Genomic DNA, 14,769 nt, shown 5'->3' with positions numbered 1-14,769 from the left:
GCTAGTCAAATATTGGGATTCAGTGGGACAAACAAAGCACAATCTGGGACTCCTGGCCAAGGCATACTGTGCAAAAGACATTAAAGAGCCAAAAGTTCTGAATGTTATATTTATATTTCAAAGGTGCATTCCCAAGCTAGTGGAAACAGTACCAGTTCAACTCCTTCCAGAAAGATCCAGTCTTCTGCACCTAAAGTCCGCAAAACTGTCAGCAGTCGAATACATGAAGCCGTAAAAGCCATTGCACTGTGTCACAATGTTACACCTGTGTATGAATCCAGAACAGGAGTGACTGGAGAAACAGAATATGCAGAAGTAGATCAGGATTTCAGTGATGAAAACAGAACTTATCAAGCTTCTAGCCCTGATGAGGTAAGGCAACAATAATATTTACTTCACTACGTTTCACTTACTAAAATTTGTCACTTGCTGTATAAATGATACTAAACAATTTGGTTCTACTTGCTAAACTAGCATAACTGAATAGAAAAAATCAGTATCTACAACAGCATAATTAATAAAATGGTATAGCATCGCAACACTTGTTCACTTGTTGAAAACAGAGAGTTTGAAATACTTAGGATCCAGATACTATTACAGTATCTTACAAACTGTGAAATAGTTTAGTTTTCAAAAATTATCTCCTAATCATTCTTCACCTGTGTTGTCATCCAAATATCTACAACTCCTATCAACCGCAAATACAGTTGTCCCTTCCCTTACGTGGGGGATCCATTCCGGAACCCACCCACGCCCCGCATAAGGGGAAAACCGCAGATGCTCAAGTCCCATTCAAATGAATGGGGCTTGTACCAGCGGCGGCACAGAAGTGGCGTGCAAGGCGCACCCCATGGGAGCATGCACCATTGTTTTCTTCAGGCACACAGCTCCCTTCCTTATGGCATGGCTTACCCGCTATGACGCGGGTGCACTGTAGTAAGTATAGTGCTCAGGGATGACAGGACTATTGGTGTCCTAATAGTTAGAGGAAGATCTGAAGAAAGGAAGTTACGGATCCAGTCCATTGTTAAAGGCGGCATCACTTATTTTAATGACAGTCAAAGAATACTTGTTTTAGACAAATAGACCCAAGGCTGTGACTACAATATCTGAGGAAGGTCTGCTTCTATCTCTATGGTGCAAGCAGGTATTCACAGACATAAAGGCTTTTTCAGTAGCAGCACCAGTCCCATAGAACCAGCTATACAGAAAGACATATCAACTCTCTACCAGCCTTCCTTTTACAGGAGCATTTGCTGCACTGTGAAAATCTGTGGTGGATTGTCTGGTGAGTGGTGTTTTAGATTTTAGAGGATTGTGGTTATCACTGAAGTGCTCCCTTTTTCTATTGTTCTATTGATTGCATGTATTATGTTTTATTGATTCTGTTGCATTTTATTAGTTTTAAATTTGAAGGGCATTTTGAGGTAACCAAGCTGTATATTGGAATATTTTAGGGAGGGATGGTGATAAAGGTACCTCGCAAGAGCACTTGACAGTGAACAATAGTCTGTATTCTTTACACCAAAACTTGGAGACTCCAAATTCAGAAAATGTCATAACCCGTGAAAGCATTGCTGCTTGTCCCAGCTCCCTAAGATAAGGTTTATGTATAGTGCCAGTGCAGATCATGCTAGGTATCTGTGGAGACTTACATTTCTGTATTTTAAGGCATGTTTACCATGTAGTAATTGCTGTTCCTTTCTTCTATGTTATATTTTTCAGCCAAAACATTTGATAAATTAGTGCAAGAACAGGACAATACAGAGTAAAAGATGAGGAAGCCAGATAGTAGATACTGTAAGATAATTTTGTATATGTAATGTGGCATTTGAAATGGAATTTGGCTCAGATACATGATCACATAGTAACTTTCATGTTAGTATAGGCAGTATCTAAGACAATCCTGTCTGTCAGTTTTACTTTGTGATTCTTAGAATTGTCCTTTTTTTCTGAAATTCTTAGTAAAATCTACTAAGCTTTTGTTTTAATGTTAAAAAGATGACACTATGAAAAGAGTTAAATTACCTTAAAATCATTAAAAAGAAAGCTAGAACTGAAAAGACCAGAAGGTCTTTATCATAATTTTTAAGAGCTCTATTGATGCAGTGCTTGCAAATCATTGAAGCCTAAGGAAAATAATGTAAATGGTTCATTATTTAGCGTATGGAACTTTCTTGCAGTTAGGTTGACGGATGATGCCAGTGTTTCCCAATCACACAAGTACCATTTTAAAAGCATTTTTATTGAATAAAGTGCTGAGAATATTGCACCCTGGAGCTTTATTTGAGAAAATGGCTCAATTGATGTTTTCTTTTTAACCTCATTGTTGACCTATCAAAACATATTTGGTTAATAAGCAACAGTATAATTTGACAGACTGGAGTTTTTGCATTCAACTTGTTTAACAATGCAATATTTTCTGATCTTTTATAAACCCAGTAAATATTTTGAAATTGTATAGCATATATTATTATTCTTAGCATTTTGCACCATACAGTGTGATACTGCAGAAAATATTTATAATAGACAGTGGGGAAAAAGTTCAGCTTAGATATATTTTGTTCTCCCATTGCCAAAGACTGGACCATAAACTGTCTATGGCTGTTGACATGTTCACTAACACATTTTAAAGAGATTATTGAGACCAATGGCAGTCCTCATTATAATGCATGTAGCTACTGTAGCTTCAAGATAAGTAACTTATTCTGTATTCATAGCATGTGGTCTACTTATGCCAAGCTCATTGTTTCTTATGATAAGTGATCAATATTTCATTTTCTCAGAAAGAATTGAAAGTTTCATTTGTCTGTTGATTGTGCCCTCTACAGCATAGCAAGGAAAGAGGACATGTTGAGGACTCCACCGATAAAACCCAACTGTGTTTATGCTATGCTATCACATATGTATGTCCAATTAAATAATAAGCAGGTGATAAACTAATGTAATGAAGTAATAAAAAGATATAAACTCAGTAGATAGAGCAATAGGTTCAAAGGTCATAAGTCCAAGTAATTCAGAGAGTTGCTATGGACAGGAGCCCTTGAAGACCTTTGCCCCTCTTTGGTCAGGAAAGATGAATCACTCATGGTTTTTAATTGCTAATTCTAATAAACTAGTTCTTTATTGGCTGGACATTAACCTATATGTAACTCAAAAATCTGTGAAACTAATTTCTGAAGAATTTAAACGTGATGCTAAGATTTTATTAAAACATCATGGTGAGGGAATTTCAAAGGAAGTAAAGTAAGAGAAAAGTGATACAGCACTTAATGAAATATAAATAAAAATTATGAAATTGTCATGTACAGACTAGTGTGGGGAAGCTTCATGTTACAATGTAATGAGATTCCTTTTTATACATGTGGTCCACAGAGTGTTTCATATGAATAATTGCTTGCTGAAGTTATTGCTAAATATACTTACTTGTCCTCTTTCTGCATCATTTTCTGTTGAGAATGAAACAGAAAGAGAATCGAAGAAAATATAAGACTGAAAGGAAAATCCTGAATATAAAACACTGAAAACATCAATTTCAAGAAAAAGGCATTTTTGCTTATGCTGATTTTGGGGTTGAATTAAATTTAATAAATGTGGTTGAATTAAGTTTAAAAATTGCCCTAATTAATAACTTCTTTAGAATGTACCAACATTTATTGTGAGTTGGATAGGCTAGGATTGGAGCAGAATAGATCAGCATTAAGAAATCTTTAGAATGGTCTGTAGGAACATTTGGTGGACTTCCTTAGTAGCAAGAACTGTGTATTTTCAAAGTACCAAAGCCACTGCATTCAACTGAGAAGCAGAGAGTTTATTCAGCTTATCATTCAAAATAAAACAAAATAAAATATAAAAAAGTGAAAATATTGCATCCTGGAGCTTTACTGTGAAAAAAAAAAATCAAACAGCTTCATGATATCTCTTTTTTAATACTTGTATAAATGCCAGAAACAGGAGAAAAGCTAGTTACAAATAAGATATTGCTCTGAAAAATGGGACTAAGTTTAGATTCCAGTATTCTGACAAGCATGGACTGTGGAAACAACCTGATTATGTGTCTTCTTGTATTGGCTCAGTAAGAGCTGATTTTTTTTCTGTGTAGGAAACTGCAATGAGAGACACATGGTCAAGTAAAATAGGCATCAGAGTGGACTTCAACTTAGCTAGGTTGAAGTGTGTCCTCTCTTTGGCACTTTTTGTTAGAGAATGAGCAGATGATGAGCTGGCTGTCTTCCTCTATTTTAAAAATGAGGTTAAGCAATAGCTATTATTCAGGATGGCTATACATTCCCTCCAGTATTAGAAGCAGTATGCCTCTGAATAGCTCTTGCTGGGAAAGATGAGTGGAAAGTCCTCTTGTCCTGTTTGTTGGCTTCCCGTAGGTATCTGGGTGGCTATTGTGATAATACTGTAGAATGCTGGATTAGATAGGTCTTTGGCCATCTGATTCTCAAGTCTCAGAAGACTTGGAGAAGAGAATGAGTGATTTTCAACACATAAGTGCTTTTGCAAAAGGCACAGTCTGTAGAATCCAAGGATTAGAAGAATGTAGGAAAAGATAAGGCCCTCTTGTAAGTCTTCCCCCCTTTTTTCATACAAGCTAACCACAGCATACGTTAAAATGTTTTAATGGTGACACAAAAATTATTGTGCTCTAGCTTGTTCGGACATGGATCACAAATTTATGGTCATGAACTACTTCATGAGCACAGCTCCCTTCTTGAAATCAGAATGAAAATTTAACATTCATACTGATAAGTCAACATACCAGTATTAGATAAACTGTTGGAAGTGATTGTTTGGAATTATCTAATAAATAACAAGAGTCTAAGGATTCTTGTCTATTGGCTCCTTGACCTTATCTTTATACACAGGTATAACTAACTAAAATGTGACTGTGCTATAAACTGCCAACTCAACTTGTGTGTGAAGTCAAGCATAAAGTTAATAATAAACAGATGTGAGTCACCAAATATAGAACACTCAAGTCCTCTTAGCAAAGGGACACAAATGAGATGATAGGGTATTAAGGGAAAGATGCAATTTACAGGTCAGAATGTAATAGTAACCTTTCACTGTGGAAATTGAAAATTAACCTTTGGTGTATTGGAGCATGTGCAGCTAATATAGTAGGCTTGTTAGACTTTTGAAAGTGTTTATTGTGGATCTAAAAATGACATTTTAAAGTACATTTATTTTATTCTTTCTCCTCTAGCAATCTTTTCACCATATTGTACTTTACTGATACTATCAACAATAATACCTGAAGCCATGATATATCACACAAACTGTCTTTTATTTAATACTAGCTTTTCTTTCTAACATGATCAAATAAACCTTATTAATTATGTACTACCTAGTTGATCCTATCTACAGTTCTTAGCAATATCTTCCATAATATTTTCCATTGAGACATATTTAATTACCATTGCTGGAGATAATAGTATCCCTTACAATAGAAATAGCCTTTCCTTAAAATCCTTTCAGTCACTAAAATGAGGAGGTGTATTTGGATGCTTATGTGAATGTGCATATCCACCAAGTCTCTTAAGTTCTGGGGGGGGGGGGACTGCTTGCAGTGAATGGTTAAAGAGTCTATCATTCCCTTCTGCATGTTGTAATTATGTTATTTGCTGACTGCCAAAGCTTGAGTCACTGGTGGATGACTAGGCTTAAGGGCCACTGTGGTTTTGCATTGGTGTACAGTAACTCCAGTACAGCAATGGCTGGAAAGACAGTATCTGGTTATTTAAACTTACCCTTATTGACATTGTTTTGGATACAAAGTACAGTGGGATGTTATCCATGGGCTTGCCATCTGCGGATTTGACCTTCCGTGCATGCCAAGCCCTGTTGTTTTTAATGGAGGCCGCCTCAGTAAAAACAGGATTTGAGGTCCCACGTTTTTTGTTATCCACGGGATGGTGGTGGTCTAGAATGGATCCCCACAGATATGAAGCAACAAATTTGTGGTCCCTTTTTAACTGGAATACACACACACACACACACACACACACACACTAGGAATTTACTGGGAATCTTCTTCTTTTCTAAGTTGTTCCTTTTTAAGTTGAGATGGTTAAGACACTGACTCTGTTGATTGCAAGATTGGCAGGTTGGCAGTTTGAGGCCTGGGTGCCGCATGATGAGGTGAGCTCTGCCAACCTAGCAGTTCGAAAGCAAGCAAATTCAAGTAGATAAATAGGTACCATCTGATGGGAAGGTAAACAGCGTTCTGTTCAATCATGCTGGCCAAATGATCACAAAGTGGTCTTTGTTCATGCTGGCTCTTCGGCTTAGTAACGGAGATGAGCACCATCCCCTATGGTTGGACACGACTTGACAACATTGTCAACAAGGAATACCTTTGCCTTTATCTACCTTCCTTTTAAAACAATAAAAATAAAAATCTGGCATCCTGGGATATGGGAGTAGCTGTGCCAGTATTAGGAGAATTCTATATGTTTTCCTTTCTTTTTCATTTTTAATTAACTTTTTTATACTTTTAGTTTTCCCTTCTTTGGAATCCTGGAGTTATGAGAATGGTTGTAGGTCAGATATAGGAAAGTTTCAAAAACTGCCATCCCTCCCTATATTTAAATTTATACACACCAGTATTACTATAATTTTATACTACTAATGGAATTGTTACATTTGCTTGTCTGTTTATGTTTACTCCCAATAATACTACCACAATATATATCCTTACCCAATTATTATCCAGAAATGTTGAATATAATAACAGAATATCTGTAAACATAGATACATCCACCTCTGGAAAAAAATGGGCTTCTTCATTGTATTGTGGGGGAAGCCATGTCTTTAACAGAGTGTTGATGGAATATCAGATACAAAAAGATGAGAATCATTGGTTTGGCAGACTTGAATTTCCTTACATGCCTACTTTTCTAATCTTATTTCCTCAGCTTTGAATGGAATTAAAGGGGGTAGACAATCATAACATTCTCAGTGTGAAGCTGGAACCTATATTCCTGTGTTTCTGCAATGATACTGGCTTTTTACTTGCCATATTGAGTGCTTTGTTTTGATAGGGAATGTAAGAGAAAGGGAAGCAAGTTAAGTTCCCAAGGACTGTCTTGAGCTGTAGTCCTAAGCACGTTTACCTGACATTACCAAAACAGCACTCTGATTTATATGGAAAATTCTTCAGTGAGAGCTTACTCCATCAGGTCTCCTGTGGTTTAAAGGCATTAAGATAAATTCCTGGTTTATCTTGGATAATTCTTGAAGGTCTCTTGTGGATGTTATGCTGCACTTTTGCAAGGGAAATGTATCAGTTACTGTTTTCGTAGTACGTGAATTGTTGCTAAATCCAAATGTACACTAATGGAGCCCTGGTGCGCAGTGGTTAAATGCCTGTACTGCAGCCACTCACTCACATTCAATACCAGCCAGGGGCTTCAGGTCGACTCAGCCTGCCATCCTTCCATAGGTTGCTAAAATGAGCATCTAGCTTGTTGGAGGGAATTACCTTACACTTTGTAAACCGCTTCGTACTTTGGTAAGTGGTATAGAAATGTGCTTCCTACTATACTTCAAAAAAGCTACTAAAGCGACTATTGGAATTTGGGTTACATTATTTTCTGTATAAGTGGCTGTTTTATGGAGGTTTCAGACAGCCTTAAACACTATTATAATGGATGCAATTTTTTTACTAAAAAATAAATATTGCAAAAAATATCATACATAATTTCCAATATATGCAAATCAGCTATCGAGTCAACTATTTATACATTCATCAGATAACTTGCAACATGTCCTCATGCTTCATCTGTACATGTTAGACCCATGTTCACACCAACGTAATCACAGTCCTATAAACTAGGTTGTGAAGTGGGGGGGGGGGGGTTGTAGGAGGGAGCAGTATCAGAGATCAGTGGTGCCCCGGGTTACGAAATTAATTCGTTCCGGGGCGCCGTTCGTAACCCGAAAAGCCTTCGTAAGCCGGATCGCCATAGGCGCTAATGGGGAAAAGCCGCGTTTCGTGCGAAAAAGCCGAGAAAAGCACCAAAATTTTTTTTCGGAACCCGAATAAACATTCGGAACCCGGAACAATTATTTCCTATGGGATTTTTTCGTATCCCGGAAATTTCGTAACCTGGGTATTTCGTATCCCGGGGTACCACTTACACAGATGTGAACAGTAGTTATTTCTGTGATTCTGAGTTGATATTAAAATTTCTCACATGGTTGTATTCCTGTTTACATGAATGTATGAAGATAATAAGCATAGCTTGCATTTTGTTGGATTTTTAATTTAAATATAGAGATAGTATGAAGAGTATTAAGAGAAATAACTCTTTAATTCTGTACACATTCTGCATCACATATCACATTTGCAGTAGTTGTAGAAGCAGAACATTGATGATTTCGTAATCATTTAGGGTGAACTGAGGAGGAAGGGCAGACATGTTTCCTTGCTTTACCTTTCTCAAGATCCTGCCGCTTTCATGTGTGTGTGTGCAGCATATAAAAATGTAGTTTCTTTTATATTTGTCTACCTGGGATAATGCTGTTTCATTCAAGACCCACTCTTTAATTTTCCTTCTACCACAGTTGGTTACATATGATAACCCACAATTAAAGTGTGAAGTTAAACAAAGTATTGAGAATATTATGACATGGAATGAAACTGGATCTCTTCCACACATGCTCAGTTGTTGCTATTTTTATTGGGTGTTTTTTTAATAAGAACATTTCCTGATAGAGCAGATACATTGCTGCTAACTTTTTGTTTTGATAGGGAAAATATCAACATTGCTTTGTTAATAGCTACATTCTAAAATGTGGTTGTTAATAATTAGACTTTTAATCACTGGCCATTAAAATTGGCTCTCACTTTGTACACTATACTTTTTCCTTTAACTCTTGTTTGATATGCATTATGGACAGCTGATAAATAAATTCTCAACTATTCTCATGGTCAGGATGAATTCTGTGACCCCCTCTTCCTTGAGAGGCAAATCTGTAAGCCCTGTTCATGTGATTCAAAGGGAATTGTCATCTCAAAGTACATAATACCCTCCATAAGGTTCTGAGAATGGATTCTTTTGTGTTCAATTTGATTTGCACTGGCTATAATTGACAATTAAAACTATTTCGCTGTCTAGGTAGCTCTGGTGCAGTGGACAGAAAGTGTTGGCCTGACTTTGGTGAACAGAGATTTGACTTCAATGCAACTGAAAACTCCCAGTGGACAGATTCTTACCTACTATATTCTGCAGATTTTCCCTTTCACATCTGAGAGCAAACGAATGGGAATCATAGTGAGGGTAGGGTTTGTAAATATTTTTCTTGATTTTTCTTTTAGGTTGTATCTTTATGGGAGTATGTGATTTTGAACATGCAGCATTTCAGATATAAAAGTTGAAAAATGTAGATGCATCTTCATCTATTCCCATGTCTCATCTTAGCAATAACAGTAGTAAGTGTTCAGTTAGTACTAAAATATTGATCTTACAAGCTTATTTCCCAAGCAGATTTTTCATGAAAAGTATGAAATACAGGTTGTATCATTTCCTGGTGTTTAGGCCAAGATGTAGTGATGTATTTCAGTATCCTAACACCAACACAATTTGAATTATGTTTCTTTCCCTCCTGCTGCTACTGCAGCCCTATATAGTACCAGAATCCGGCTCAAAAGTGTTTCCCAGCATTCAAGAACAGATTTTAAGGGTGTGCAGGGGTTTGTTTTGTTTTTTAAGAGGAAAGGTATCATGAAGCAGTAGTATCCAGTAGAACACCACCACTGAGTCCCGGCCTACTATCAGAAATTCCACTGCAATAAATCTTACCTGTGGTATGTCTGGATTTTGCCCTTTTCATTTATTCATTTATTTCAGGATGAATCTACAGGTGAAATCACATTTTACATGAAAGGTGCAGATGTTGCCATGTCCTCCATTGTTCAGTATAATGACTGGCTAGAAGAAGAGGTAAGAAATTTTAACTAGCACTTCTTTCCCTGCCAGCGAAATGTAGAACTTGAAAACCCGTAACAGCAGGCAAAACAGCAATATCTTCCAGTCTGATAATGGCAGTCTTCTTCAGGGATGGACAAAGTATGGCCATAGAGCTGCATGCAGGGCCCTTCTTGCAGTTTTTCTTACCCAGACATCCCCTAGACTGCTTTTTGTCTGCCACCCATTCACCCATCTAGAAGGTGAATTACTCTCCTAGAACAATCCAAGGCCAACACTTCAACTAGTTAAATAGGTTGTGGAGTCAGCCACATGTTTTTAAAAAACAGAAGTGGATTTCCATTTTCCCTCCTGCCTTTTGCTTTTGGGGGTCCATGTGGCCCCTGGACCTGAAACAGTCAAAGGGTGGGCAACTGCAGCAGGTCCAGGGATCATAGAAACTGGCCCTTGGGCCTGCTGCAGCTGCCCAGACTTAATCTACTTCAAAAGTAGAAATAAGAAACCAAAGGCATAATTCATAAAAATATAATCAAGTGTTGCATTAATACATTTAATAACATTGCAGTGGTTTCCAATTTTTGAATGATATATTTTGAAAAGGAAAGTTAACTATTAAACTGACAGATTTTTGACGCGTTCAGTATCTGTTCCACAGCAAATAAAGAAGTACTTATAATACAATTCAAGGAGTTAACTTTTGGTGTGTATAGGATCTTGGATATGATTAGTGAGGAGAGGTTTTTATTCTTTATATTGGATAGTGACTCCATAACTAAAAATTATATTTGTTATTTTAGATTTTAGTGTAATACAGGCTATGAATATATGTGTTTTCATAAACTTAATACATTACACATACTGCTGTACTAGACACCAGCAATTGTCTTAATTTGACCTTACATATAGACAATATGGTAATGTGATGATCACACAATGCATGTTCATAATGGTATTGGCAATATAAATCAATACCTGCTTCAGGCACTTTGATTTAATCAGTGGCATGAATAAATTAAACTCCCTGAAGACCTAATAAAGTGTCATAAAAATTACTTTTGGCGATAATGATGCACAATTAATTGTAAAATACTTGCTTAATTTATTTAGCATTATGAGGTCAAATCAATAAGCATTTTGCATTAGACAGACAGCATTAAGCTTTTTAAAGAATAATGAACATCACTGTTTCATATTTAATCCTGGGGTTTTAATTTAATGTAATAACCTTTCTACACATTCATATTTATTTTACAGTAGTAGTGTCCTGCCTGTGATAGTTGTGTATGGCAACATGTAAAGCTAATTTTAAAACATTTTTTTCAGTCTAGCTTCAAAATTAGTTTTATAAGCTGTCACATGCAATATACAATATGAGTAGAGTAGGGGAATAAAACCTGTGGAAATTAAGCAACATGACATAAGTCATGGAGAGAATGGTAGGATTTTTCTTCAGTTTCTTGCATTTAAGATTTCATTGCTTTAATGAGGGAATGCTGGTATCTCACTATAATATATTAATTTTCATGAGCCTTAAATGTATTTTAGGACAAGTTATTTAGCACTTTAAAAGGTATTTGAGTATAAAAAATAGTCAAACAATACAACTGAACATGTTAATATATAAATATGAATAAGAATAACAATGGCCAAAAGGAAAGAAAGCAAATAGAATTTTCATGAGAGGAATTCCAGAGGTATGGATCCACCTGATGAAAAACATCATCCCTAAGCACCAGGGATGGGACAAAGTGTAGGACCTCTCAGGGAATTTCATGTACTGTACTTCTAATTCAAAAGGTCATATATAACTCCATCTCAAAACATTTTAGGCTTTAAATTTTTAATACTAGCACATAAATTGAGTTTGGAAATTAATGGATAACCAGTGTCATAATGTACAAGACGACTTTCTGGGTTACTTTTAAAGGCGGCCCTAGTGAGAATATGAAAGTAGTCTAATCTGGCTATAGTCAGTGTGCGTTTAGCTGAGGCCATGGCTCCTTCTGTAGATAGGTCATAGTTGGCAAACTACTCTAAGCTGGTAAAATACATTCCTAGCCACAGAGGTCACAGTTTTTTCCCTAGATCACTGGGTCAAACAATATCCCCAAACTGCATACTTAATCCTTCAGATGTAGTGTAATTCTGCCCAAATGTTCACATCCAAGGATTGGATTACATTTCAGTTTCATGGATTACATTTCAGTTTCTTCGGTTTTACCCGTAACAGAACCACCTCAGTTGTTTCTCCAAATTAGATGTCTCCCCAGACTAGTAAACAGAAATGAGAAGCAGAGCTATGGGTGATCTGCAGATAATCTCTCCCAGCAAGTTCATGTAGAACCTATGCCCTCCAGATTCTGATGAATTACCATTTTCATCAAGCCTTACCACCAGCTAAACTGAAGGAAGTTTTAGCCAGACTCATGAGGGCTTGGTAGTAGCTCCTTCCCTTATGGTGATGCTATGTAGAGTCACTGTAAGAAGAGGAGCTGCTACTAAGACCTCATGAGCCTTGCTAAATCTTCTTTCATCTTGGGTGGTGTTAAGGCATGAAAGCAATGGTAATTTGTCAGAACCTGTAGGGCCATAGGTTTAGGGTCGCCATAAGTTGGAAACAACTTGAAGGCACACAGTAACAACAACATTGGTGGCTAGTTGATACTAAATTCAACTGAATATGAACTAAGGTAAAATGTCTTATACATGTCCAGACATTTATATATGATTGATAGCTATTTTATAATTTATTATATTTATAATTTTAGTGTGGTAACATGGCAAGAGAAGGACTCCGTACTCTGGTTGTTGCCAAGAAATCATTAACAGAAGAGCATTATCAGGATTTTGAGGTAAGGGAAGCAAAGACACACTGTACGTATCCTATATGCTATTCTGAATTTAACAACAGCAGTAACAAAAACCTTTAGTCTAAGTAATGCAAAATACTTCAGAAGAGGATTCTAGTTTTAAAATCTGGCTCTGTGAACTTCACTTATATAGCCTACTTTTGAATCATTGGCGAGTTCTATTCTAGCTGGTTTTATCTTTGGCTTAATTTTTACAAACTTTCTTGGAGAGACCTTATGCCCATAGGAATTCCCTTTTCATGTTTTCTAGTGATAACAGACATTCTATAACTCCCCTCTCCTCTTCCATAAGGCCTTCCTTGTACTGTAAGGAAATTGTATTATAAGGGTATCTGAATGATATTAACACCGATGAAAGAGGAAAATCAGTGATGCATCTAATTTCAGCAAGAGTTTGTGTGTGTGAGAGAGAGAGAGAGAGAGAGAGAATGGGCAAGACATGGTAGTGTGCCATTTTAAAAATAATTTTAAGACAGCTTTCATCAATGCATTCAGTATATCTGGCAAAGTGCATATGGAGGAGGAAGGAGATCTGAGAAGTAGGCTGAGGAAAGGAGATGAGAGTAAGTGTTGCAGAGAACATAGCAGCAGCTCAGATAGGAATAACACCTAACAACAAAACTAATTGAAGAAAAAGTACCAAAACCTTCTAGGAAAGCACCAGAGGAAGGAGGAAAAAGGGGAAAGTGGTGGTTGGGAGGGGGGGATACGTCACAAAAGTTTCTGTTTCTTAGAACTCAAACATTGGGGATAGTGTGGAATATTAGGGCAGGGGGGAGCAAGTAGGGTCCAATTAGAAGAGAGAAATGAAGCTTTATCCACACTGCAGAAATAATCCAGTTTGACCGCACTTTAACTGCCATGGCTCCATGCTGTGGAATTCTGGAATTTTTAGTTTGTTGTGGCACCAGAGCTCGTTAACAGAGGAGGCTACTGTAAATGTCTCACAAAACTACAGTTCACAGAATTCCATAGCATTGAGCCAATACAGTTAAAGTGGTGCCAAACTGGATTGTTTCTGCAGTGCAGATGCAGCCTGAGAGTTAGGGAAAAGTTTTTTCTTCTTACTTTCTGTGGGGCCACTGAATAAATCAGAAGGTTAACAGTGCACTAAAAAAGTACTTGCTATAAGTCAGTTATGTAGTCAAGAAGTAAAAGGTCTGAGAAATCCTAATGAAGGTTGTTCCTGTGCCTCTTTTCAACAGAATTGTAGACTTTTCCCAGACATGGGCTAATCTCTATGAAAATGTGGGGGTGAAATGTAACAGTATTAATCATTCTCTGTAGGGTGTTCAAGGATTTAGTGACAGATTAGAAATGTAGTAATATATATAGCTTCTTATATAGTTGTCATGATGAGGAGCCTTGACGGTACAACTACAGATACTCAGACCAAGAAAAATCACAAGTGGGAGTTTCAGTCTTGAAACCTACAGACATAACTATTATTGATTATTGTCCTTGTAATTTCTTCTGTTAGTATTATCTTAATTGCTTAATAGTAATAAATTATGTTGATAAATTTTAGGTATGTCTAATGTTTGAGTCTCAGGAATCCACAGCTAATCCATGGTGTACATCAGTTGTTCTTGCCCATTCTTTTTCTAATCACTTATGACTGACCTGTCAATAAACAATAAAACATGTTTTGAAAAATCCTATCTACAAGTGGTTAAAAAAATAGATTTTGTTTTGTCTTGTTGTAAATAGAATCGATATAACCAAGCAAAATTAAGTATACATGACAGAACTCTGAAAGTGGCTGCAGTGGTAGAGAGTTTAGAAAGAGAAATGGAATTACTGTGTCTCACTGGAGTTGAAGATCAACTACAGGCTGATGTTAGGCCAACACTGGAGATGCTACGAAATGCGGGAATAAAGGTACTAATTTCTCTTTCTTGGTCACCTAGTTAATTTGCTTTTTAAAATACAAATTTAAAAAAATTAAATGCAAAATC

The 14,769-nt window shown here is 36.7% G+C and overlaps 1 protein-coding gene across 3 annotated transcripts in view; it reads left to right on the top strand.

Moving 5' to 3' along the window:
- Nucleotides 1-14,769, top strand: part of LOC149317126 (putative phospholipid-transporting ATPase IIB) — a 176,518-nt gene that overhangs the window by 144,756 nt on the left and 16,993 nt on the right. For all 3 annotated transcript variants that reach the window (XM_089516905.1, XM_089516903.1, XM_089516906.1), the window contains 5 exons: nt 124-372; nt 9,132-9,293; nt 9,864-9,956; nt 12,710-12,793; nt 14,522-14,692. In XM_089516905.1, the coding sequence (XP_089373031.1) occupies nt 124-372; nt 9,132-9,293; nt 9,864-9,956; nt 12,710-12,793; nt 14,522-14,692 (759 nt within the window). The remainder of the gene's footprint in view (nt 1-123; nt 373-9,131; nt 9,294-9,863; nt 9,957-12,709; nt 12,794-14,521; nt 14,693-14,769) is intronic.

This window comes from Sceloporus occidentalis, unplaced genomic scaffold, assembly GCF_023333645.1.
Source record: "Sceloporus occidentalis isolate IW3139 unplaced genomic scaffold, rSceOcc1.0.p SCAF_3, whole genome shotgun sequence".
NCBI lineage: Eukaryota > Metazoa > Chordata > Lepidosauria > Squamata > Phrynosomatidae > Sceloporus > Sceloporus occidentalis.
The sequence above is the reverse complement of the archived record's forward strand: the minus strand, read 5'-3'. Positions and strand labels throughout refer to the sequence as shown.